At 38.8% G+C, this 26146-nt stretch overlaps 1 protein-coding gene across 12 annotated transcripts in view; it reads left to right on the top strand.

The window, feature by feature from the left end:
- The window catches only part of FER (FER tyrosine kinase), a 434062-nt gene that overhangs the window by 160521 nt on the left and 247395 nt on the right, over positions 1-26146 (top strand). For all 12 annotated transcript variants that reach the window (XM_077861808.1, XM_077861843.1, XM_077861834.1 and 9 more), the window contains one exon: positions 25108-25200. In XM_077861808.1, coding sequence (XP_077717934.1) covers positions 25108-25200 — 93 coding nt within the window. Of the gene's footprint in view, positions 1-25107; positions 25201-26146 lie in introns of those variants that run through there.

Raw genomic sequence — 26146 nt, 5'->3', positions numbered from 1 at the left:
AAAAAAGCACATTATGTGCATTTTAATCTTACTGTATGGAATTTGAGAATAGATTTTTGACTCGTTTTCCTGATTAAGGGTCCTTTTTATTCTAAACCCTCTTTGGTTTATTGAGGGTAGCTGATGATTCCTTTACAAAGGAAGTATCTGTTGTTTCTGTGTCAGCAATGTATTCGTTTCCTAACAAATTGCCACAGAGTTGGTGGCTTAAAAAAACAACATGAATTTATTCTCTCCCAGTTATTGGAGGCCAGGGGTCCAAAATCCAGGTGCCTGCAGAATTGGTTTCTTTTCGAGACTCTGAGTCACAACCATTCCGTGTCTCCATCCCAGTTTCTTGGCGGCCACTGGCAATCCTTGGTGTTGACGTGTCCCAAATCATAGAGATTGGACGTGGTGGGGCTAGGACTTGAACTCTCTCAGTCTGACTCCATTGCCTGTCCTTCTAGCAATGGCCTGTATAGCTTCTGTGTGTAGTTTCTTCCTTTTTCTTTCTTTCTTTCTTTCTTTCTTTCTTTCTTTCTTTCTTTCTTTCTTTCTTTCTTTCTTTTCTTTCTTTTCTTTCTTTCTTTCTTTCTTTCTTTCTTTCTTTCTTTCTTTCTTTCTTTCTTTCTTTCTTTCTTTCTTTCTTTCTTTCTTTCTTTCTTTCTTTCTTTCTTTCTTTCTTTCTTTCTTTCTTTCTTTCTTTCTTTCTTTCTTTCTTTCGATTTTATTTATTTATTCATGAGAGACACACAGAGAGAGGCAGAGACACAGGCAGAGGGAGAAGCAGGCTCCATGGAGGGAGCCCAACGTGGGACTCGATCCCAGCATCCCGAGATCATGACCTGGGCCGAAGGCAAACACTCAACCGCTGAGCCCTCCAGGCGTCCCTGTGGTGTAGTTTTTTTAAACGATGTAATATAACAGTGGTTGAAAAACTCTCACCCATGGGCCACATCTGGCCAACTGCCTATTTTTTAATGGCCTACAAACTAAGAATTGTTTTTACATTTTTAAGTAATTGAAAAAAAAAACCAAGACTATATTTTGTGACATACAAAAATTATATGCAATTGAGATTTCAGCATCTATAAATAAAGTTGTTGGAACATAGCCACGCTCATTTGTTGATGTAATTTTTGTGGCTGCTTTCATGCAACAGTGCTCTATGGGGAGAGTTCAGTATGGTGACAGAGACCATGTGGCTGAAATATTTTCAGATATTTACAGAAAAAAAATGTAGCTCTTACAGAAAAAAAATGTACCAGCCACTGTCATATAGCTGGTTATTTATTTGTTATTTTTGTCTTTGTGTTGTTCTTATAAAAAAGACATGAAAGGTAACTTTTCATGTAATATAGTATCTTTTTAAAAAAGCATGTTTTAAATAAAGTTTTAGATTATTTCAGATTTCTTTTTTTTCATGTGTGACTACACAGTCCTGTGTTTTTAAAAGTTTTTTGGATATATAATTGACATATCACATTATATACATTTCTTTTTTTTTAAATATACATTTCTTTTTAATAATGTGTGACAAAATAAACATTTGTCAGTAACTCAAGGAATGATTAAATATTTAGGATGTTTTATTATTGAAGATTGTGTATGAAAAATGTATGTGTAGGCCTATTACTAATAGTTTATAGATTTTCATAGGCTATTATATAAACTTCATAACACAATGTCCAAAAGTGTATTCAATATCTTCCCTGTTTGACGTTATTTTATATCTAGTATAATATCTTTTGTTTCTTTTGATGACTCATATTTGATGATTCATATTTGAGATTCACATTCTTCATTGATATACTTAGTTTATCCTTAGTATGAAGAAAGTAAAACCATCATTTAAGGCTCGAGTGAAAAAATTATTAGTTTTTTGGTAAACGTAGTAACTGTATTTAAATTAATAATCCATTTAGCTAATCACAAATAGCCATTCTACACAGATTTCTCATTTAAATCTACCTCAGGGGGACACCTGGGTGGCTCAGTGGTTTAGTGCCTACCTTTGGCCCAGGGCGTGACCCTGGGGTCCCGGGATTGAGTCCCACGTCGGGCTCCCTGCATGGAGCCTGCTTCTCCCTCTGCCTGTGTCTCTGCCTCTCTCTGTGTCTCTCATGAATAAATAAATAAAATCTTTAAAAATAAATAAATAAATCTACCTCAGATGTCTTTTTAAGAAAACTACATGTTGTATTTCTGGTGAAATTATATTCTTGCATTAATCCACCAAATGATTCTAATGAACTGGGACATGCCTGTTTAAGACAGACTTAAGTATGAAATTGTAATAGATCTCATGCAGATTTGCCAGATGAGTATTAATCTTTGTACTTGTACATTTTTTTTCCTGTCCTGGTTTAGGTAAGCATTATTTACATAAAAACAAAACTGGTCAGGAAAGCATTTTCTTGGGACACCTGGGTGGCTCTGTCATTGAGTGTCTGCCTTGGGCTCAGGGCGTGACCCCGGGGTCCTGGGATTGAGTCCTGTATCGGGCTCCCCACATGGAGCCTGCTTCTCCCTCTGCCTGTGTCTCTGCTTCTCTCTTGTGTTTCTTGTGAATAAATAAAGAAAATCTTAAAAAAAAGAAAAGGAAAGCATTTTCTTTACTATGTTAGGCATTCTGATTAGGAATCATCGTTTCACAATACCCAATGAATTGAAGTCCAAATAATTAGTATTATATCTGCATGGCTTATATTTGCTTCATTTTTTTTTTTTATATCTCTTTAACAGGAATTATAAGATGACGAGTTCTTGTTGATTTTGTTATACTCAATGTTATCTAAATAACATTGCTCTCTGTTACGGTTAAGGGAATATAAGGATGAGCTGTATGTATAATAGAGTTATTTCCAGCTGATTTGAATGTGGTTTCTTAAAAATATAGTTTTATTTAAATTTATTTTTTCAAGAGTCTTTTACCAGTCCAATGATTCAGTATGCTTGAGTATTTTGCTGGTTGAATTGCTTTGCTAAGAATTCATTTGCTGATACAGTTTTATTTTACTTTTAACTTGTTCACTCTTACGTAAAGGTTTTAAAATAATGAAAAGTATGTGTAATGCTCCAGTCAGCATTTAATTTATGTATTTTTATTTAAAATTTTTTTCCAGGGGATCCCTGGGTGGCGCAGCAGTTTAGCGTCTGCCTTTGGCCCAGGGCGCGATCCTGGAGACCCGGGATCGAGTCCCACGTCGGGCTCCCTGCATGGAGCCTGCTTCTCCCTCTGCCTGTGTCTCTGCCTCTCTCTGTGACTATCATAAATAAATAAAATTAAAAAAAAAATTAAAAAAAAAAAACCTTTAAAATTTTTTTCCAGTATAATGGTGCTTTGTAATTCAAATAAAAGAACTTCTGAAGAATAATTTTTACAAGTAAACAGAAGTAAATGGTAGGGTAAATATCTGTTTACATTAAAATGTAAAGACACAGTTAAAATATTTTGTTCTAATACGGAGATTATTACTTTGTGTAATAGCTCTAGAACTATCTGTCTCAGAAGCAGATGTTTAGAAAAGAAAATATGGCTTAAGTCAGTAAAGGAACTTAGGTATATTGAATTTTATACTAGGAATTTGGACAAGCTAAGGGGAAGAAAGTTAACTATTTCAGTTAAAACTTCTCATCCAAAGAGAGATAGGAAATTGAAGATGACCAAGGAAAATAATTTAAGAGAGTTATGAATAACTAGAGCTAAGTTTCAAGTAGATTCAGTACTTCATTAGCCACTTTCCAAGTTTTTTTTTTATGGGATCATGTTTCATCTTCACATAACTAAATATCATGGTGTGAAATGGAGATTATCCTGTGTGATTCCTTAGAAATCTATCAATGAACTTGAGAATATCTTTAGGTTTGTAGACTACCTTTAAATGCTTGCAGGGTCCATACCCATGCCTTCATCTTGCTTTGATCACTTATTAACTGTGGTTCAGTGTCCTCATCTGTATGAAAGAGAAAATAGTAGTACCTACCTCATATATTTTTGTGAGGATAACATGAGTTAATATATGCAAAGGCCTTTTGAAAATTTTATTACATAGTAGATATTAGCTCTGATTATTTTTATCTTCATCATCACCCTCATCATTATTTTTCTATTTAAATACTCATTATTCCTTCTCCAATGAATATATTTAAGATTTAAAATTTTTTTATAATTCCTGTTTTCAAAGACTCTGAATTTAAGAAATATATGCATGTAAAAAATAGTCATTTATCTTCCTTTTTTTTTTTTTTAAAGGATTTAATTTATTTATTCATGAGAGACACACAGAGAGAGGCAGAGACACAGGCAGAGGGAGAAGCAGGCTCCCTACGGGGAGCCCGATGTGGGACTTGATCCCAGGTCTTCAGGATCACAACCTGAGCCAAAGGCAGGCGCTCAACTGCTGAGCCACTCAGATGTCCCTGTCCTCCCTTTTCTATATGAATTATATTACTAAATAACTATTACTGATTAATCAGATAATAGATGAAGGGAAAGCATCTTTTTACAGAAATATTCCAACTAATATAGTGGAAAAGAAATAGAATTTGAAAGAATATCACGATTTTATAACACACAATCAGTTAGTAGGTGTAGACATTGAGCATTATTAGCTGCAGTTAGAACCAAACAAGAGACAACCAGACATTATTTAATCCCCTGATGTATGGCACCTTGATCTCACTTAAAGTACTGAGTCTGACCTAGCCTCTGATCCCAATTTATAAGAAAGAGGAGAGAGGGCATGTTGGACTGCCCCAAGAAACGAAATCCTCAAAATACAGGATGTGGCAAACTGTCAAGTGGCTGGGTTTTTTTTTTTTTTTTTAATTTATTTATGATAGTCACTCAGAGAGAGAGAGAGAGAGAGAGAGAGAGAGAGAGTCAGAGACACAGGCAGGCTCCATGCACCGGGAGCCCGACGTGGGATTCGATCCTGGGTCTGCCAGGATCGTGCCCTGGGCCAAAGGCAGGCGCCAAACTGCTGCGCCACCCAGGGATCCCAAGTGGCTGGGTTTTTAAACAGCTATATTATAAGGAAAATAGAGGGCTGAAGAAGGAACTTACAGACTAAAAAGATGCTTTAAAGATACATTGAATAAAACTTTTTGTAATCATCAAAACTAAACTATAGTGTGTAGGGATATACACAAAAGCCTAAAAATAGGATTAAAAATAATGCAAATGAGTGATTACTACAGAAGTCATGATAGTGGTTCCTTTGGAGGAAGGGATGTAGGTGGTTATGATTAGAAGAGGTCACATGGAGGCCTTCTGCAGTATTTGGTAAAGTTCTGTATATCAGGCTTGATGCTAATTACAGAGTATTTACTGTAAGCTACATATTTTTTGTTTGATTTTCTAAATCTATTTTTATAATGAAAAAAGGCTATGATAAAAAAGCTAAGATAATATAAATATCCTAATTAGAATATTTGGTAATTGTTCTCTGCTAAATCCACCAAATCTAACTTATGTAGCATGTTTGATTTGGAAAATTCACTCACTGATTCACCGAACTTTGTGTGTCTGTGTGCAGTGTGTGTACGTGTGTGTCTGTGTTCTGTGTGACAGGCACTGTTCTGGCTATCTATTACTATGTACCAGATCACCACAAAACTTGGAGACTTAAAACAATAATAATCCTTTAATTTGCTCATGAATCTCCATTTTGGAAGAGTTCCACACAGAAGGCTTATCCCAGCTCCATATGTTGTCAGCTGGAACAGTTGGACTAGAGGCCTCAGGATCTACTTCCAATATGGTTCTCTCACATGACTGGCAGTTTGGATGCTGGTGGCTAGGAGCCCAACTAAGCTCTGTTCACCTCCTTGTAGCATCTCTCCATGAATTGCTTGAGCTTCCTTTTAGCTGGGGTGTCTGGGTTTAAGAATGTGTCCCAAGAGAACTAGGTGGATGCTGATTTTATGACCTAGCTTTGGAAGTCCTGCAGTAGTATCACTTCTACAACAGTCATGTGACTGCCCAAATTCAAGCGTAGGGAACACAGACCCCACTTCTCAATGCAAGGAGTTTCAGAGTCTTTATTATAAGAACATGTGTGTTGGAAATATTGTTGTGGCCATTTTACAAACTACAGTATGCCATCTGCACTGTCTTAGCTTCGTATATAAAACTAAATGAGATAAAGCTCTATCTTGAAGGAGCTCACAGTTTAGTGAACGACAAATCAAGAGATAATTATAACAAAAGTGTGATGAGTTCTGTAAGTGTAAATGCTATCAGAGTACATAGAAGGGTGCTCTAGATTTTGGGGGCCTGATCTCAGGGTAGAATTTTGGATGTCTGCATTGGGTCTTAAAGATGGGTAAACAGTGTCCAGCCACCCCTGCCATCCTTCTGCCACCAACACACATCAAAAAAAAAAAAAAAAAGTGGGACAGTATTTCAGGAAAAGGGAAGACACATCACATATTGCTCAAGGAAGTGAAAATACTGTGCATTCTAAATCTTCAGTATTTATATATATGACTAGATTATAGGCATGGAAGGTGGAATGGTGAAAGGGGGGGATTAAATTAAGTCTGTAGAGGCTGTATTACAGAAGAACCTTTATGTGTGAATTGGGATTTTATGGTGAACTCAACAGGAGAGCCATTCAAAGATGTTAAGCAGCAAAGTAAAAGGATCTGGTTTACCTTTCTAAAAGAGCTCTGCAAGGGCTGTGTAGGGAACTGTAGCAAAGAGCAATCCAGGAGGATTGCTGATGCCTGAACTAGTCATGCCGTGGAGTACCGAAAGAAGGGGACTGGTTTTAAGGTTACTTTACGGATACAAATCTGGATATGAGGAAGAAAAAATAGTTAAAGATTGGCCTTCAGATTTCTGTATTGAGAATTTTTGTATTTCTTTGTGCAGCCCACAAAAGTAAGGATCATAGGTAGAGAAATAGAGTAGATGTGGGGAAGGCTGATGAGTCCTAGCTAGAGTCTGGCCTTGAGACGCAGCTCTTCAGAATGATCATCAAGTAGATGGTAACTGAAGTGATGGAGATAAATATGTCCAAGTAGGGAGGAAGAAAAGAGAGGCTAGCCACGGATAGGAAGGTTGGGTCATCAGCATTCAAAAGGCAGGCAATGAAAAAGGATGTTATAAGAGACAATGAGGTGGAGCAGTCGGAGAGATGGGAGGAAAACCAAGAGACGGCGATGTCACTGAAGCCTAGGGAAAAGAGGGAAGGCTCCTACAGGAAAATGTTCTGGGGAAAAGCCAAATAAAGTAGATAAAAAGTTTAGTGATGTTGAAGTTGTATGGGGGTTGGGGGGGGGGTGGCAAATGGAGCCGGTGAGATGAGAAGCAAGTAGATAATAAGGAATAAGCCGACATGGTTATATTGGTTATATAATTTTTTTTTTCCTTTCCTACAGTTGCACTTTCAGGTAGCTAAATTTTGGAGGGAGGGCAACATTAGAATAATGATCTATGGGCAATTTAAATGATTTATGAGCAAACTAAAATCTGGTAAGATTTTTAAAAACATTTTTATTTTAAATTCAGTTATTAATGTATAATGTATTATTTTTTATTTAAATTCAATTATTAATGTATAATTTATTATTGGTTTCAGAGGTAGAGGTCAGTGATTCTTCAGGTTTATATAATATTCGTTGCTCATTACTAATAAGATTTTAGGTTTCGTTAGTTTAGTTTTTTTTTGTTTGTTTGTTTTTTTTAATAGTGTCGGAAGCAAAGAACCCATAAAAGGCAGGGGGAGCCTCCAGGAGAGTGAGGACTCCCTGATAGCTCCCAGTTCTTTCCCCCAGCAGGAAAGAGAGAGCAGGCTGGAGAGCACTGTCAGGGGGACAGGGGCCCCTCACCCAGCCGGGTGGGATGGAGGTTACGATCGTCAGTGGGAGGATGAGGAAGAAACAAAGTCCGGAGAATTCCTGCCCGAATTTTCATTTTTATTTTCTGTGAAGAGAAGTGAGGCCATTAGTGAGGATATAAAGGTGGTGGTGAAACAGGTGCTTAGAAAAAAGATAGTTTTTGGGGAAAATTGTTGCTATTGAGAAAAGTTCATAGAATGTGGAGTAAGAGGTGGTATTTGCCGTAATAATTTTTCAGTCCGAAAAGGGCTTGACTATCCTTAATTTAAGAAATTATTTCAATTGCTGAATTATGTCAGATAATTTTAGAACTCTGTGGAAAATAAAGTATAATTTAGTTGGGCTACTATGCCAGCATTGAGATTGATTGTTGTAGGTGTCGTTGGCCTTTCACCCGTTGACAGAGTATGCCCTAATTGTGTGCTGTTCTTGTATAATTTTCCTCAGTTAACTTAATCTGCTTTATTTTATAAGATGAAGCAGAAAGGAAGGAAGCTAAGGTGCTTTTCAGTAATGCTTTTATATTGCATCTGGTGTGTGTGTGTGGTGTGTGTGTGTGTGTTTTGTTTGTTTCTTAATGAGAAAGAAACTACAGATTCCTTTCTTAAATTTTTTTTTTTTTTTTGGTGTTGAGGATTATTGTTTAATTAAGGGTCATCCTTATAGAATTGTTGTTTCTCTTGGTGTTATTTCAAATGAAATACCACGTATCTGTCAATGAATTATATAGATACTAAACTACAGTTTGAGTAGTAGTAATAAAAGATCAGGATTTTACTTGGAATAAAGCATAGCTATGCAAAGATATTCTGGTTAGAAATAATAGAAAAATAGGGGATCTCTTGGTGGCTCAGCGGTTTAGCGCCTGCCCTCGGCCCAGGGCATGATCCTGCAGTCCCGGGATCTAGTCCCTGCTTTTCCCTCTGCCTATGTCTCTCATGAATAAATAAATAAAATCTTAAAAAAAAAAAGAAAGAATAGAAAATAATATAATTTATAATTTCTATGAGACTATGGCTAAGGAAATCATTGATATTTTTTCTTTACATTGAAATTTAGAAAAAGTAAAACCTGTCTTCTTTCAGCATCACATCAGTTAGAGATAAAGTTCTTTACGTTCTTGGCATTTTAAATGCCTATTGTGAGTTTATCAGGAATTAAGGAGGTTTAAAATATGCCCTGAGGAGTGAATTTTGACTTCTGAAAAGCTCTGGTTGATTATGGCTAGATGGCATTTTGGGGCTTTGGAAGAATTTTTGCAGTGTCTAGGGCTATGAAAGTATATATTAGAATCGAATACCCTACACCTATAGAATATTATTCAAATTCCCTTGGATATGACTTAAAAAAAAAAACCTGCTGAGCTTGCCGTGGGCTCTCGGGCATAGCAGCTAGTGTTAAACGGGCCTAGATTGGCTCTGAACAACTTTCTCTTTTTTCTTACCCATCCTAGAAATTGTGAATCCATCTGATTACAACAAGACATTACAAATATTTACAGCAGCCTTTCTCCTTCTTTACAGGAAAGTTTCTTCTCCCTCACCTTTTCTGACTCTCAGATAAAACACGTTGCATCTGCTTTATAAAGCTTGGCAAGGAGAGAATATTTACAGTATAGATCTTGAAATAGGAGAGCTAGCCTGACAAAGAACTGAAATAGTGAAGAACAATTATGGTTCCTGCAAACGTTATACTTTATAAGATATGTAGGTCATGTGAGTGTAGGGAAATTTAATCAAGACATGCATAAGAATATATACTCCCTGTGGCCATCCTTTTAATAAAATAGAGCCTCTCCATATTCAGTGCTGCTACATCTAATTCAACAAATCAGTTTTTTACTTTAATTACATCTTGATTCAGAAAATATATAATCAGAGCCAAAAAGGATGTTGTGGGGTGGAAAACTCATCAGGAATAAAAATTTTGAAGTACCATTCAGAACTTTTCAGATACTTTATTAGAATCTTCACAAGCTTTTGCTCTAAACGAGTTAGTGGCAGGAAACCTTTCCAGAGAGGCTTTGTTTAGGGGTTTAGTGAGCTCTGTCGTCAGAGCTATATAGAACCTTTGCTGATGGGTGAAAATGAGATTTGTTATTTTTTCTATGAGCATCTCCAATAGGTATAGATCGCAGTATTCTTTTCTGTAAGGACAGAGATGGGCAAAGCTAGTTATGAAATGTCTGGGGAATTCAGTAAGAGCAAGGGGTTTAGCGAATGTTCAAATTATCAGTCTTTAGACTTTTTCTTCAATGTAATGATTCTGCTTCATAAAAAATACCGTTTTAAATAATAGTGGACATTGCTGTACCTTTAATAATTTTGTGAAACTTTGATATGGTTATGTGGTGAATACCCATTTTTAGTTTTCAGATGAAAAACTGTGGTTTAAATGTTCACACCTAATCAAAGATATTCTTGATTTCAAGCCCAACTGCTCTAGGCCAGTAGTTTAGTATGTTATTCATTTTTGTTGACTTTACACTGCTCATTGCCTATTAATGAAATGGTTAATGAACTTACAAAAATACCAGGATATCCAGTGGGTGCTTTATTAACTTAAGCAGATTAGAGCCTGTTATGTAAGGAGTAGAAACTGGGTGCTGAGATTCTAGGCTTCATATTGATAAAAAGTAAGTCCTGGAAGTAGTGTTTAACTTTAATTGGCAAATTATGATTAAAACAATAGTTTTATTTCTAGATACATATTATGCCATTCCTGAACCTGTTTTTAATAAGCTAAATGTTCTTTGTACCAAAATTTTGAGCTATTTATAAACACAATTAGCTAGTTTGCAAATCAAAATCATTAGAGGAATCAATATTTTTGAAAAATGCTAAAAGAAAAAAATATTTTAACTCCCAATATATTCTTCCGTTGTTTTTGAGGATTTCCCAAGATTTAAGTAAAGGTAACTGCAGATTTCCTAAAGTCTGTTTGAGTTAGAATGTTATGTGTAATTGGAATGCCTGGTTAAATTTGAGTCTATCAGTTTTGTTTCTTTCATATAAGTCCTTTGAGGTTCTTTAGTACAAGAGTAGTTCAAAGAAATGTACCCGTTTGTCTATTTGTTACATGATGTCTGATAGCTACTGTCTTGCTTAAATATGTCATTAATATGTAGCATTTATTTGGGGTGCCTGGGTGGCTCAGCTGGCCAAATGTCTGACTCTTGATTTTGGCTCAGATCATGGACTCAGGGTTCAATCCCACGACCGTCCCACACTGTGGGTTCAATCCCACACTCAGCGGGAAGCCTGCTTGAGATTCTCTCTTCTCCCTCTCCACCCCCTCCTCCACTTGTGCTCTCTCTTTCTGTCTTACTCTGTAAAACAAATAAATAAATCTTTAAAAAATATGTAGCATTTATTTAATATTTAGATAATTGGAATAAAAACCTGATAAAGCCCTCTGACCTTTGGAATACATATCGTGAGTATGAGTTTGGGCTTCCAGATACCTGGTTTGTATAACAGAATGATTAGTACCATTCGTTGAAATGAGAAACTCCCCAAAAAAGGGCTGTTTGGGAATTAGGAATTCAGCATGAAAGGTGTTGACTTTTTCTGTTTTCTCTAGTAGAAAAGTCACATGGATATTTTGATATATACAGGTTTAGAGCTCCATGGTAAAGTCTGATTTGGAGATTGAAATTCTGAGTGGGCTTGGCTTAGGTGGTGAAGGTGGCCCATGTTAAATATTACCCAGGGAGGAAGTATGGAGTGAGGAAAGAGGAGACCTGAGCCAATAGATCTTAGAATAACATGACCATGTTATGCCTGTTGGGGGAGAGTACATCAGGTTAATAAATGTTTCATGTAGGAGTATATGGAAAATAGAGGAAGATTCCCCCAAGAGGTCAGGTACAGTAAGTAAGAAATATCTCTGTTGGATTAGTAAAATAGAGTTTGTTAGTTTACTAAAAGCATTTGTTTTGCTTGAGTGATGAGATGAAAGCCAATGGGAACAGATTGAGGAATGGGTAGGAGGAGAGGAAAATGGAGATAGGAAGCATAGAGAACTCTTTTAGGAATTTTGTTTATGGAGAATAAGCAGCAGCAGCAGGAGAAGGAGGATGTGTGGTGACGGGAGAGGTTCATCCCTTCCTCTCTTCATTCCTCCCTCCCTACACATCTCCATTCTTTCTCTCTTACTGCTTCTCTCTTTTTTTCCCTTATAACAGCAACTTAAATATATATAAAAGTTGTTGGATAGGAAAAAACAAATTTTCAAAGACAGATCTGTGGAGTTCTTGTTAAGGTTGAAGGTTCTTGGAAGAGCGGGAGGGAGTGCGATACAAAGTACTAGTAGAAAGGTCAGCCATAGATTGGAGACAGCTCCGTATTTCCAAATGGTGAAACAAATTAGAAGGGCAGAGAAGTAATAGATTTGTAGATTTGAGAAGGCAAGATGAAGTGGTTCCAGGCTTATAGTTTCTTTCTAAAGAAGCTGGAGGGGTTAGAATGAAGCAGTTTCAAACACAAGAAAAGTGGGAAATATTTGAAATGGTTAATAATCATTAGGAGAACAAGAAGTGCATTAGCCAGAGAAATGTAGATGTATTGTCAGATATTTGAGGCCCATTTGAAGTTAAGAATCATGTGATTCTCTCCAGCAATAATGAATTGCTTGAATGTGTGCTCAGAGAGATAGTTGGAGCTACCCAAGTATCCAGGGTTGGGGTTTGCTACATGGGGACCACTAAGAGCTAGGACAGCAAGGAAATTTAGAATATTGGAATATTGGCAAGAGTATCATTGGAATGATATATTATGGTATCTCAGTTAGATAAAGAGAAGAAGAAAAGGTGATTCATTGGGTAAAACAAAGAGACTCAAAGCCTTAGGGTCCAGTGAGGCTAAAAAGTGGTCATCGTGGTACTGGTTGAAAGCAAACTGATGAGATAAAAGATTGTGGCCAGAAAGAGAGGCGCTTTAATTAGTTAATTTGCATCTGTTATATATGATGGCAATATCCAAGAAGAAGCCCTGACTAATGTGAAGTAGAAGAAAATGAAAGCTTTGTGACAACATTTTTTGAAGTGAATCTTGCAGAATAAATATTTCCTCCAAAAATAAGAATACATGTGTTATTAAGGCCCTGAGACATACCGCATTTAAGAAACCTGTTTAAATTTGATTCATGGGGCAGTTCTAAAATCCATGGGACTACCGAACCTTTTGCGATATGACATCTGTTAATCATTCAAACTAGGGTTTTTCCAAACATGTTTAGCAATTATTTTATATGTCATGTGCTGAAACTGTTTTCTTTTTAAAGATTTATTCATTTATTTGGCGAGGGCAGGGGAGAGGGAAAAGGAGCAGACTCCCTGCTGAGGACTGTGGGATCTTGATCTGAATGAAAATCAAGAGTTGGCTGCTTAACCCACTGAGACACACAGGTGCTCCTGAAACTCTTAAATTAATAGGAGTAAGTAAAAGTAATTATCACAACATAAGACAACACAGTGTTGTTTTACAAAGAAGTTTTACGTTTATGTTAATTATTTCAATATTAGAAGATTTGTGTTCCTATTAAAAGTAAATATATGTCTAAAGCATATGTTAGGTTATTATTTGGTGAGTGAAAATTGTGACTTCTTGTAATTCCTTATTGGAAATCCTCAATTACTAGTGGATAGTCTAGGAAACTCTGTATTTGTTCCATGTAACAGTCAACTGAGGCAGTAGAGATAAAACACATAAGAGAGTTCGTTTACTCACATATGTAGATATATCCAGAGATTCAAACCACGTCATCAAGAATTTATCTATCATTTTTCAGCTCCACCCTTTGTTGTATTGACTTTATTCTCAGGCAGTCACAACCAATAGTCCCATGGTTTAGCAGCTTCTCTCCGAAGGTCAAGGGTGAGGCAAATGCCTGGAACCTGATTGCCTTCTTTCTAACACAGGTCTCCCAGCCGGATTTTATTTGTTGATAATAGAAATACAATGTTATAAGCACCACATTCCTGTTATTATTGACTTCTATTTTCCAAAGCAGTCAATTACCACAAAAAGCCTTTGGAGTTCAAGCCTATATTCCTCAGAAGATCATTTAAAGGGTTAAATTCCAAATACCTAAAGAGTCTTCATTCTTATTATTTCCGTTTGATTTGGTTTTCTTTTGTTAAAGGGTTAAATACGTTAAATAACATTAAAATGTTATTATTTTTTATTTTGTTTTGTTTTTTAAAAATATTTTATTTATTCATGAGAGAGACAGAGGATGCAAAGACATAAGCAGAGAGAGAAGCAGGTTCCCTGCAGGGAGCCCGATGTGGGACTCGATCCCAGATCTCAGGATCATGACCTGAGCCAAAGGCAAGACGCTCAACCACTGAGCCACCCAGGCGTCTCAAAAATTATTTTTTATTTTTAAAATTAAGTCTCAGGATATTCTTTTAGGTCCCAAAGTTTCTGATTCCATTCTAGTAAGTAAAATTTTGACTGAGGCCTTAAAACTCCAAACATTCCCAATTACTAGTTCCAGTAATGAAAGGAGCGCTGAATAGATAACAGGATTATTGATTCATGTGCACTGTGAGAATACTAAGAAGCCAGACCATTCAGGGAATGTTTTATTTTATTATTATTATTATTTTTATTTTTTATTTTTTATTTTTTATTTTTTATTTTTCTATTCTATTCTATTCTATTCTATTCTATTCTATTCTATTCTATTCTATTCTATTCTTTTAAGATTGTATGTGTTTATTTGAGATAGACCATGAGAATGAGTGAGGAGGGAAGGGCAGAGGGAGAAGCAGATTCCTCATGGAGCTGGGAGCCCAATGTGGAGCTTGACCCCAGGACCCTGGGATCATGACCTGAGCCGAAGGCAGACACTTAACCAATAGGGGCCCCTCAGGGAGCTTTTTAGATGAAATTAAAAACTTAAAACATAGTTCATACAAAACTGAAGTATGTACATAGTAGACTTTATAGTACCCTTCTAAGGTCCTCTGCCCCGGATACAAAATCAGTCAAATTCATTTTCCCTATCTCTCAAAAGCAATCAACAAAAGAAAACCAAATCAGAAGGAAATAATAAGAATGAAGACTCTGTAGATATTTGGAATTTAACCCTTTAAATGATCTTCTGAGGAATAGAGTCTTGAACTCCGAAGACCTTTTGTGGTAACTGACTGCTTTGGAAAATAGTAGTCAAATACAAGTCTGTAACTTTTGATGAATTAATAGCGGCCTTTCCTTGGTCATACTGAAGATCCTTAAATTGCGTCTGTGTGTTTTCTTGGTTTGTGAATAAAGGTCAATAAAATGATGACTGGTAGATTACTTGTCTTAATAAAAATGCAGATGAATTTCTGTATCCAGATATGGAAAGCACAAGAGACCATACAAAAGGGCTGAAAATTATCTTCTTAGATGCATAAAGTCATGGGTGCCCCTCCCTAGCATGCCTCCCCCCCTCCCGCGAAGAGGCTACAAAGCTTGGAGAGGTCTCCTCTAGTTCCTGAAGCTGGTGGACGGACTTTGAAGCTTAGCCAGGATATTGCAATCTTGCCGGGGCTCAGATTCCATTCTTAGCTGAAGGAAAACTGATCTAGCTCTCAGAGTGTTTGAAGCTGGTGGTGAACTGATTCAAACTCAAGCTGCAGCAAAGGCCAGACCCAGCTTATTACCGAGTCCCAGTCTAGCAGCCCGAGAGTAAAAGGAGTACGCGTCCCTCTTTATTGAATTCAGATTCTGCAGTTCTTTTATATAAAACCATTCGGCTCACAATCAAAAATTCTATGACACACTCAAAAGTGAAACAGAGAAATAAGAAATGGGACTTGCGGCTAAGAAAATAAACAGACACAGGTGGTCTAAGTATTGGAGTTATCATGGTCTTTAATACAACTATTACAAGGGGTTCCTGGGTGTCTCACTCATTAAGCATTTGCTTTTGGCTCAGGGATGGAGCCTCAGGTCAGGTTCCCAGCGCAGTGTGGTGTCAGCTTCTCCATCTGCCCGTCCCCACTACCCCCTCCTACTCTCTCTCTGTGTCTGTCTGAAATAAATAAAATCTTTAAAATACATACATAGCTATTACAAAAATGGTAAGCTATCTAGTGGGAAAGATGGCAGTGTGTACGAAAGGTGGGGTATTTCAGCAGTGATACGGATGTATAAAAAATGGGAATTCTGGAAATGAAAAATATATCAAAACTAAGGAGTTCATTAAGTGGAATTATTAATAATGGATCAGTGAGATGTGATTATAGGTTGATAGGACATATCCCAATGGAAAACAAAAAGGAAAAGAAAAGCAGAGTATTTGCAATCATAGGGTGATATCCAATGGACAAACATACAGGTAATTAGAATCTAAGGAGGGTGGAAGAGAGAGATGGGAGTAGAAAACATCTGAAGAGATAACGTTTGAGTGTTTTCTAACACTTTCAACCAACAAGTCCGTGAAATTTAACAAACTCCAAGCAGGATAATTAAAATGAGATTACATTTACTTATATCCCTGTCTATTATAAAAGCAGGCGAGGAAAAATATTTATTATGTATAGAGGAACAATGCTATGAATCAGAGCTGACTTCACACCAGAAACCGTAGAGACGAGACAAAGTGCCAGGGGAGAAAAAGAAAAAAAAAAGGAAGAAAAACATCAACTTTGAATTCTGTAACCAGGAAAAAAAGAAAAAAAATCCTTTAGAAATGAAGACAAGGAGTACTTCACACCCACTAGGATAGCTATGATCAGAAAAATGGAAAGTAACAAGTTTCAACAAGGATGTGCAGAAATTGGAAGATTCCTATGTTGCTAGTGGGAATATAAAATGTTTCAGCTGCTGTGGAAAATAGTTTGGCTGTTCCTCAGAAGGCCAAACCTAGCGATTCCACTCCTACACGTATTCCCAAAAGAGGTGAAAGCAGGTACTCAAGTACATGTGTATCCGTGGTTCTGGCAGTGCCATTCACAATAGCCTAGAGATGTCCTTGTCGGTATTAATACAACTAAAATAATAATGGCTAATATTTATTAGTATTTATTATGTTAAGGGGAGAGAGGGAGGAGAGGAGAAGGGAAATGGAAGGCAGAGGTAGGAAAGAGAGGAGAGCAAGCTGCTTTTGGAAGGACATGAGCAGCTTATTCAGGAAATGGCAATAGGGTTATTTTGACCTGATCAAAAGAAGGTGTTACGGATTTTTTTTTTAAAGATTTTATTTATTTAATCATGAGAGACACAGAGAGAGAGGCAGAGATACAGGCAGAGGGAGAAGCAGGCTCCATGCAGGGAGCCTGACATGGGACTTGATCCGAGGTCTCCAGGATCGCACCCCAGGCCTTCAAGGCGGCGCTAAACCGCTGAGCCACCGGGCTGCCCGAAATAAGGTGTTAAATAGAGTGGCAAACGTGGAGTTTGTGAGGGTGTGGCTGCAGCTGGCCTAGTGCCTTGATCACTAGACACGGGGACCGCTAATGACATTTCACTTTCCCTCTCATTATCATGCACTCTGTTTTAGAAGTCCCTTGTTTAAGCAAAGAAGATAAATTTCTTGCCTTATGAGTATGTCCCCTTCGTTGTTTTAAAGGCAGCATCTTGGGGTACCTGGGTGCTTAATTGGTTGAGCATCTGATTCATGATTTCGGCTTGGGTTGTGGATTATGTGTCATGAGATCAAGCCCCACATTGGGCTCCACGCTCAGCAGGAAGTCGACCTGAGAGCCTCTCTCCCTCTCCTGTGTTCCTCCTCTCTACTTGGGCATGCTCTCTCTCTCTCTCGCTCTCGCTCTCGCTCTTGCTCTCTCTCAAATAAATAAATCTTTAAAAAAAAAATAAAGGCAGTATCTCAACTGAGTCTTGATAATTTAACTCAGAATAGTATAATTAAAAAAAAAAAAAAAAACCTGAGATTTACAGTTGTTTACTGAGCAGAGCCTATCAGCACCTAAAATGCGGGAGTCAGTGAGGTGCTTGTAAGGAAACAGGTTGGTGTGCATTTTGTAATATTGGATAATTTACGGAAAGAGTATCTATAGCCATTTTGCTCATCCATTTGAGAAAAGCACCTGGAACATGAATCGTACTTAGATATTGAACAGGAAAGGAGCTGATTATAGCCTCCTGCTGGGATCTTGTTTCCTCAGAGACATAATCTTAGTTAAGATACACACGTTCAAGAAAGCAAGAAAAATATGATGTTTTACAACCTGGGTTTCAGCAAACTCTACTCTCTCGTCCTGTAAATTCTCTTCGCGTTGTTATTTTAAGACAAAATCCGAATAATCATTCAAATATTCCTTTTGCACGTGTGGTTTCCAATTTTGTTATTTCAGCACATGAAAGTGGTTGACTTGGCAAGCAGGCTGTCTTTCTTTAAAAAAAAAAAATCTTAATATGCAAGCATCAAAGAAAAACAGCATGACAAACTCGGTTACCAGGCAGCGAATACTCCTAAAATGATTTGTCTTCAGTCAGAACCCAATTGCTAAAATAAATCATTTACAAACTGTTTTAGTACTTAAATTCTATATCCTGATGGGAATAAAAACCGTGTATTCTTCATTCTCCCCCAGCAAGTCAACATCTGCAAAAGACTAAGTTATTTGTTTATTTATAAGTGCATTCCTTTTATGAAAGACGTACCGATATTTGCAGTATTTCATTTACATTATGGAGTCATTTATCAACAGACTCGAGTTTTTTTTTCAGGAGACAATCTTCTCTGAGCTTATAATTTCCCTGTAGTTATTTCTCACAAAATCCCTCCCAATTTCATGGCTGCTTTGCATAAGCAGTCTCAAAGATGCTTGGCACTGGGCCTGGAGCTGCAGCGTGACTGTCCTTACCCCTTCTTGATCCTCACTGCCTCCTGGTCTGAATGTGTATGTGACGGCGCCCCCGGGGCCACATCATCACTGTCCTTGTTCCTTTTCGGAACGTTATTAGATTGGGATTATTTACAGACGGCTGTGAGAAAGAATATTTGGTCCTGTTCTAATGACTTATCATCCCAGTGGCACCTCTGACTATCGTTCGCCTGTCCGTTGGAGGTCGAGTTCTGGGGACACGGAGGCGGAGGGTGACTAACCACCCCAGGGAGGTACCTCCAGGGCTGCCCGCCGCGCAGAACTCGTGTGGGGTCCTTCCGATGATCAGGGCAGTGACCTGACCGGGAGCCGGACGGTGGGCACCGGAGCCTGAGATGAGGAGATAGAGACCGAGACATGCTAGGGAGTTCGTTTGCCCAGACTCTGCTCAGGTATGTCTTCAGACATCAGGGCCTTATGCTTCCTACCTCGGCACGTCGTTCCACGGCCTTCTCCTGAGAGCCGGTAGCTTCTTTTTGGTTAAAGTCGTTCCTTTGTGACTTGCTCTGCCCTCCAGTTAGGCTGTCACTAGGAAGAGCGGCTGATTGTTGTCACTTACTCCACTCAGCAGGGCTTTGGTTCTTGCCTCTTAGGTGCTTGCCTCACCGAGCAAAGGGAGCAGGTAGCCTGACAGCCTGTTTTACTGCAGTTTGGGAGTTTTAGTGAAGAGTGATTTAAAAATCTAATAGATACAGTTTTTACTGGAACTACAAGTAGTCTGCGTATTATTTCTTAGAGTTCTTTTTTTATAAATTGGTAATAGGAGAACTTTTAATTATTATTATTATTGTTATTATTATTTTTAAAGATTTGTTCATTTATTTATGATAGACATAGAGAGAGTGAGAGGCAGAGACACAGGAGGAGGGAGAAGCAGGCTCCATGCAGGGAGCCCGACGTGGGACTCGATCCCGGGACTCCAGGATCGTGCCCTGGGGCAAGGCAGGTGCTAAACCACTGAGCCACCCAGGGATCCCCGAAAACTTTTAATTATTAAGAAAGTTTTCTCTTTATTATGAAAAATTTCCATATATATTTATATATATATGTAGGGAATTTCATATATATATATGGAAAGACAGAGAGAAAGGGATAGAAATTGTGAGACCCTTCAGTCAATTTTAGTTTTTATTTTATTATTATTTTAAAAGATGTTATTTATTTATTCATGAGAGACACAGAGAGAGGCAGAGACACAGGCAGAGGGAGAAGCAGGCTCCCTGCGGGGGAACCTGATGGAGGCTCAATCCCAGGACCCCAGGGTCATGACCTGAGCCGAAGGCAGATGCTCAACCACTGAGCCACCCAGGCGCCCCATTTTATTATTTTTTAAAAGATTATTTATTCGAGAGAATGAGAGAGAGTGTGGCGGGGAAGGGGCAGAGGGAGAGAATCATCAAGCAGACTCCCCACTGGGCAGGGATCTTGAAGTGAGGCTTGATCCCATGATTATGATCTGAGTTGAAGCCAAGAGTCAGACACTTAACTGACTGAGCCGTGCAGGCGCCCCAATCCTTCAGTTAATTTTAAAATAATGAAAATGAAACACTATTCATGAATAAGATTGAAAGTGCATCTAGAACTTTTCTTTCAAGATAGATTTATACTTAGAATGTTTTCCTGGGCATCTCGTCAGAATATTATTTCATAACATCGTCCCTCCTTCCGCCTTTCTCTGGTCCCCAAGTCCTTCTGCTATGAGGGGACGTCTTGTTGCCTGAATGAATCCCCGTGTTTGTTACCTGGAGGAAGCGCTTTACCTTGTCGCGTCTTGAGGGGGATAAAATGAGTGCAGCTGCAGCCCTAGGCGGCCTACGGGCAGTATTAGTTCCTGTTTCCATGGTAATTGAAGGGAAACCTTTTAATTTCTAAAAGTAGCCATTTAAATCATTAATAACAAAAGTCAACTTGTCAGTGAATTCAGCACAGTCCGAAGTATTATTAGGCCATAATTTAGCGCTGATACATGATGCTGCATAGACCAGCGTTAGCAAGCGAGTCTCATGTTTTACTTGTGGAAGTCTGGGCACCAAGGGAGCCCAGATTAAAATTGTTTATAAATTTCATTTGTATTTGCTTATTCCTGTATGAAACTGAAGGTCTACTTAGTGTTTGTGAGAATTCATTTTTTAGATCAACTTGTTTAAAGAGTACTTTAAATGAAAGGGTCTTGGGGTATTTGGTAACTAATCATATCCCCTAAACACACAGTAGTATATTATGCTTCATCACTTAATACAAAGGAAGCACTTTCTGACGTCTTCCTTGCGCCACACGCGGACCTGCCCAGTAGACTTATCTGGTGTTGGTTTCTGTTTTGATATTATCAAACGGTCTTGAGGGAAATGGTTCTCTTTCCTGTTTGATGACCAAGATGTAGCTCAAAGAGAATTCCTGTTGTCATTTCAGTGCATATTATTTGATCATGGACAAATAAAGTGCTTTCTAATACATAAAACTCTCCCCTGAACTTTCCACTTTTCTGCATAACCTCTTAGTGCTTCTCAGTTCTCCTGGTACTCTTTCCTCGGCACCCTACTGTCTCCCGTATTTCAAAGCATTAACTCAGAGGAGGAGTCTAAATTCGCAGAAGAGGTGCTTGGTGCTCTCATTGCCAAACAGGTCAAGTTAGCACTTCCACCTCCCTGTCAGTAGTAGCAGCAGCAGGATCAGCAGTAGCGTTACTGCTTCTACTGACATTTCTGCCCTCTCCACAGCCACTCAGAGCCGGGGCAAGAAATTCTCCACAGGAAGAAATGAGTAAACTAGGCTGGGAAGTAGAAAACTATAGCCTCGATGGTACTTTCCAATATGTGTGCTACATATAATTATACTGTTCTATAAAAACATACTGCGCTATATATAATGCCAAAAAAAATATAAATATTTGTAAGCATATTACATACTATGAGTATACTACATATAAATATATTGCAAAGCATACATGTGTTACCATAATATAACAAATATAATATAATATAATATATAATATAATATAATAATATAACATAATACAACTGCTGTGTGTATCTTACTCCCTGACTCTTTTATTCTCCATATTCTGGGTAAACCTTTTATTAGATTTTACCTTCCCAAACATTTTTTCTTTTTGGAAGATTTCTTAAGCACCAGAGTTAGATTTGTTTTTTTTTTTTTTAATTTTTTATCCTTTAAAAGATTAATTGATTGATTGATTTGAAATAGAAGAGCAGAAGGAGAGGGAGAAGCAGAGTCCCCGCTGAGCAGGGAGCTCGACTCAGGACTCGATCCCAGGAGCCTGGGGTCATGACCTGAGCCAAAAGCATATGCTTAATGGACTGAGCCACCCAATGCCCCCAGAATTAGATTTTTTAAAAAACCCCAAACACCCAAGTCGAAGTTGGCCATGCATTAAAGAAAGGTCTCACTATATTCTTTCGGTGGTTCAAGGCTGTCTTTCCTTCAGCGCCTCTTGTGACTCCGCACACGAATTTTTACTAGAAAGTAAAGTGAAGCTACAGCTAGGATTAAGCCTATAGAATGTATGCTCACATTCCTAAGGTGATGGCCATTTGTGCTATAGTAAAGATTTCTCTTTTAAAGTAGATTTTATTAAATATATACATGCTTTTGACATGTTCCTTTATAATCACGTGCAATAACTTGTAATTGTGCTCAAAAGAAGGTTTGTATTAACTTTTTCATTTCATAGGTGATCAAAATGAGGTATGGATAGTGATTTACATGAGATCGTAAGCAAGTTAGTAATGTAAGTAATGATGAAAAAGAAGTTGAGGTCATTTGTTCTGTTAGGTTATTATAAGATTAAATTATTAACGTGCATATATGTTTGTAGAATGATAAGAATATTCGAACTGCAACCATTAGAATGAAAAATAAATAAAGTAGAAGTAGTCAATTGGAGAGACAGAGGTTGAATTTCAGAAACTACAATGTTTATCAGAGAGCATATGGCTAAAAATGTCTGCATTTACGGTGTGGAGACACGTCCTCTAGGTGTTAGGGACAAAGGAAACGAGTGATGTTATTTGTGGCCTGTTTTACTTATTTTCCACTGATCGTAAAATTGAGCATCACTACTGTTGGAAGACATATTGAAATCCAGCGCATGGCAATAGGACCTTGAGTTCTTTTGTCTGCTGCTGATTAAACAGTTGAAATGTCGTCATTATTGGAAAATTGACCAGAGCTTGCGCAGCTGCTACGTGTGTACGAGTGCATGTGCACATCCACATCTGTGTGTCTCCATGGCTGCTGTGGACCCCCTGGGGGCTGCCCCTGCTTGGGCGCTTGTTGGCCAACAGTGCACGAGGGGTTCCTCCTGTCGTCTCCAGCCCCCGGCACACAGGCCCGGCCCCATCTCTGTTGCCTCCTGCTGGCCACCTCCATGGCTGTGGGAAGAACGGGGCCTCACGCTGTGGCCAGGGGAGCTGCTGGGTGTTGCTCCCCAGAGCAGGAGCCAGAGGAAGCAGGAGGTGCACCCGCTCCTTTTTTAGGGGGGAGGTCCCACATAGGGTCTGGGCTGCGGTCCACCTGTGGCCCACTCACTAAAGGATGCTTCCCAGGGGAGGCGGAGGCCTTGAATTGGCTTCCCGTCTCCACGTCTGGCACCCTAGGCCTCCAGGCCCTTCAGTATGGGTCGCATGCAGCCCTGCAAAGGGGGGCTCCCTCCCTGACCACATGTGGCTCCTGGGACCCAGGAGGGGCCCCAGGCTGATCCTACCCGTGCCAAGGATTTGAGCTGTGACTGGACAGATCACCCCAGGCATTGCTGGGCCTCCGCGTCCTCCTATGTGATGAACAGTTGAGACCAGAGACCTCTGACGGGCCGGCTGGATGCCCTGTGCCCCGCGGTGTGGCCTGCCTGCCTGCCTGCCTGCCCGAGAAGTCACCCCAGGGCAGTGCATTCCCCGGCATTGAGGTGGCTGAGGCTTGCTTCCATGGCCAGGAGGGCTGCCTCTGCGCTTCACATCTTCTGACACCCGCCCTGCGGGCGCGCTCACCCTCCTGTACTCACCATAAGCCCCAAGCACAAAGCCGGCCAAGTATGAAGGGAGCTGCGGCCCCAGGAGTGAGGAAATAGTCACCCTCTCCTCCATGCGCGGCAGATGCCACCAGCGCCTCGGGCACCTCCCACGGTGCCCGTGGGCGCACCACCCGCCCTTCCGTAGAGAAGATGGCCAGAGAGGGCCTTCGCCGGCCCTGGGACAGGGTGAACCAAGGCGAAATGCAAAGGACCCAGTGAGCATGACCTTCAGATACCCCTTCACTTAGAGAAGGTGGGAGAGGCCTCCAGGCTGTCCTTTGTGGCCCGGTGAGGACGCTGCTGTGAGGCCTGGGCGTGCGGCAGTACCTTCAGGTTCAGTAGGGGCGGGGGGTTTGCCTACCCTCCGCAGAGGAAGGGCTGGGTGGTGACCGCCATCAGGCAGGGCTGGGTCGGGTGAGGACCCCGTGACCCGAGGACCCACTGACTAACCACAATTACACGACTTGAGTGTTGAACCCTGATTATAATGTGTGTACGGCGCCTTTCCTAGTCCAACCCTGATGCCTGGGGAAGCGGGAAAGTGTGGCTGGCCTCTTGCACTGCTTTGTCTCCAAAATAAACTACTGAAATCAAACCACATTTCACACATGTTTACAAAAAAAAAAAAAAAAAAAATTGACAGGCCCTCACAATCCTTCCTTATTACCTCCTAGTTCTCATTTTTGTTCTATTTCCTCTTGTGTCTACCCTCTTACCTAGCCGTTCGTTTGCATTTGTTAAATGGATCTAAAGATATGAAATTATAAGGAAAAGTTTCTTTCGATTGTGATATATGATACCCAGAAATATACCTCCTAAAGCAAGTACAATCTGAATTGACTTTCTTTAGTGGAGTTCTCCCACCACCTCATCCTTTTTTTTATTTTCTTGTGGTCCTCTTCTGGTGGTGTCATCATCATCGTCATCGTCATCATGAGATCATGTGAATCTTTGGGAAGGTTCCTAGCTACTTAAGTGGAATTCACTATTTAAAAAAATATGTTCAATATAGTTCTCCTCCTGTTTTCCCTCTCTTACTGTTTCCTTGGAAATCCCTCACAACTACACTCTGAAATCTATATTAGACTGGTTCCTCATAGCTTGTGTCTTTTCTTTTTTTCACCTGCATGTTAATACTTGGTTCCCTATGGATTTCCTTTGCATTTCTTCTTTTCTCTCTTCTTAAGAATTTTTATTTCTTTCTTATTTTTCCCCAAATCAAGACATTTATTAAGGGACCAAAATACTATAGAGTTTATATGCATTTGATGATTTGTCACCTTTAATGTCACCTTTAATGTTGTATTTTATTTAGTATTTAATGAGCTGTGGATAAATACCTAATTACCCAGCATAACTGTATAAACTAGCTTACTATTGTTGAAGGCTTCTTTCTGTATCTTTCCAGGAAAGAAAGGAGAGGCTATCCAAATTTGAGTCCATCCGTCATTCAATTGCTGGAATAATTAGGTCTCCAAAGTCTGCACTGGGCTCTTCAACAGTAAGTAGGATGAACTCTATGTGCTACTGAAAATAATCATATTCTAACTTCTTTCTGATAACAATGACTATCATAGGTAAATTTTTCCTTACAGATATAAAACTAAGTACATAATAATAACTTTTTGTATGTATATGAGTATGTTCATACATATAATTAGGTATGTATAATTTACAAATTCTATGTAAAACTGATACAGGGAGGAAGGAAATAAACTTGTATTCCAAATCTCCTGTACTGCATATAAATGATCATAGGAAACATTTTAGGTATTTTGAGGCTTTATTAGAAGAAGAGCATAGACAAATTTTTTTTCCAGTGAAACATTTTTATAATAGGGACTGTTGTATATGTATTTTTTAAATGTATTAATTTATATGTGTGTTCATACTCTTTAGAACATTTCAGTCATTAAATTGAAGTCTGTTTGAATTTTGGGTTTGACATATCAGAGTGGTGCATGAAATATTTCAGATCTGTCGTTAATAGCAGCTATAGCCAAGCAGGATAAAGTAAATTCTTTTTCCATTTATATGGTAAAATTTTAAAGCATTTTTCTTACTTCATTACCTTTTTTTTTTTTTTTAAGATTTTATTTATTTATTCATGAGGGACAGAGAGAGAGAGAGGCAGAGACATAGGCAGAGGGAGAAGCAGAAGGAGAAGCAGGCTCCATGCAGGGAGCCCAATGCAGGACTTGATTCCAGGACTCCAGGATCATGCCCTGGGCTGAAGGCAGGTGCTAAACCGCTGAGCCACCCAGGGATCCCCCTTCATTACCATTAAAATTGAATTGTCAAACTTTTTTTCCCAGCTATCCCTCATTCACAGTAGAGCTTTAGAATGATAATGAATGATGGTCAAAACAACAATATTCAGTACAAATTAATTTTGTGCTCCGCCCTCCATCTTTCCAAGTTTCTACATAGTATCTTAATATTATTTC

This window comes from Canis aureus, chromosome 2 (genome assembly GCF_053574225.1).
Source record: "Canis aureus isolate CA01 chromosome 2, VMU_Caureus_v.1.0, whole genome shotgun sequence".
NCBI lineage: Eukaryota > Metazoa > Chordata > Mammalia > Carnivora > Canidae > Canis > Canis aureus.
The sequence above is the reverse complement of the archived record's forward strand: the minus strand, read 5'-3'. Positions and strand labels throughout refer to the sequence as shown.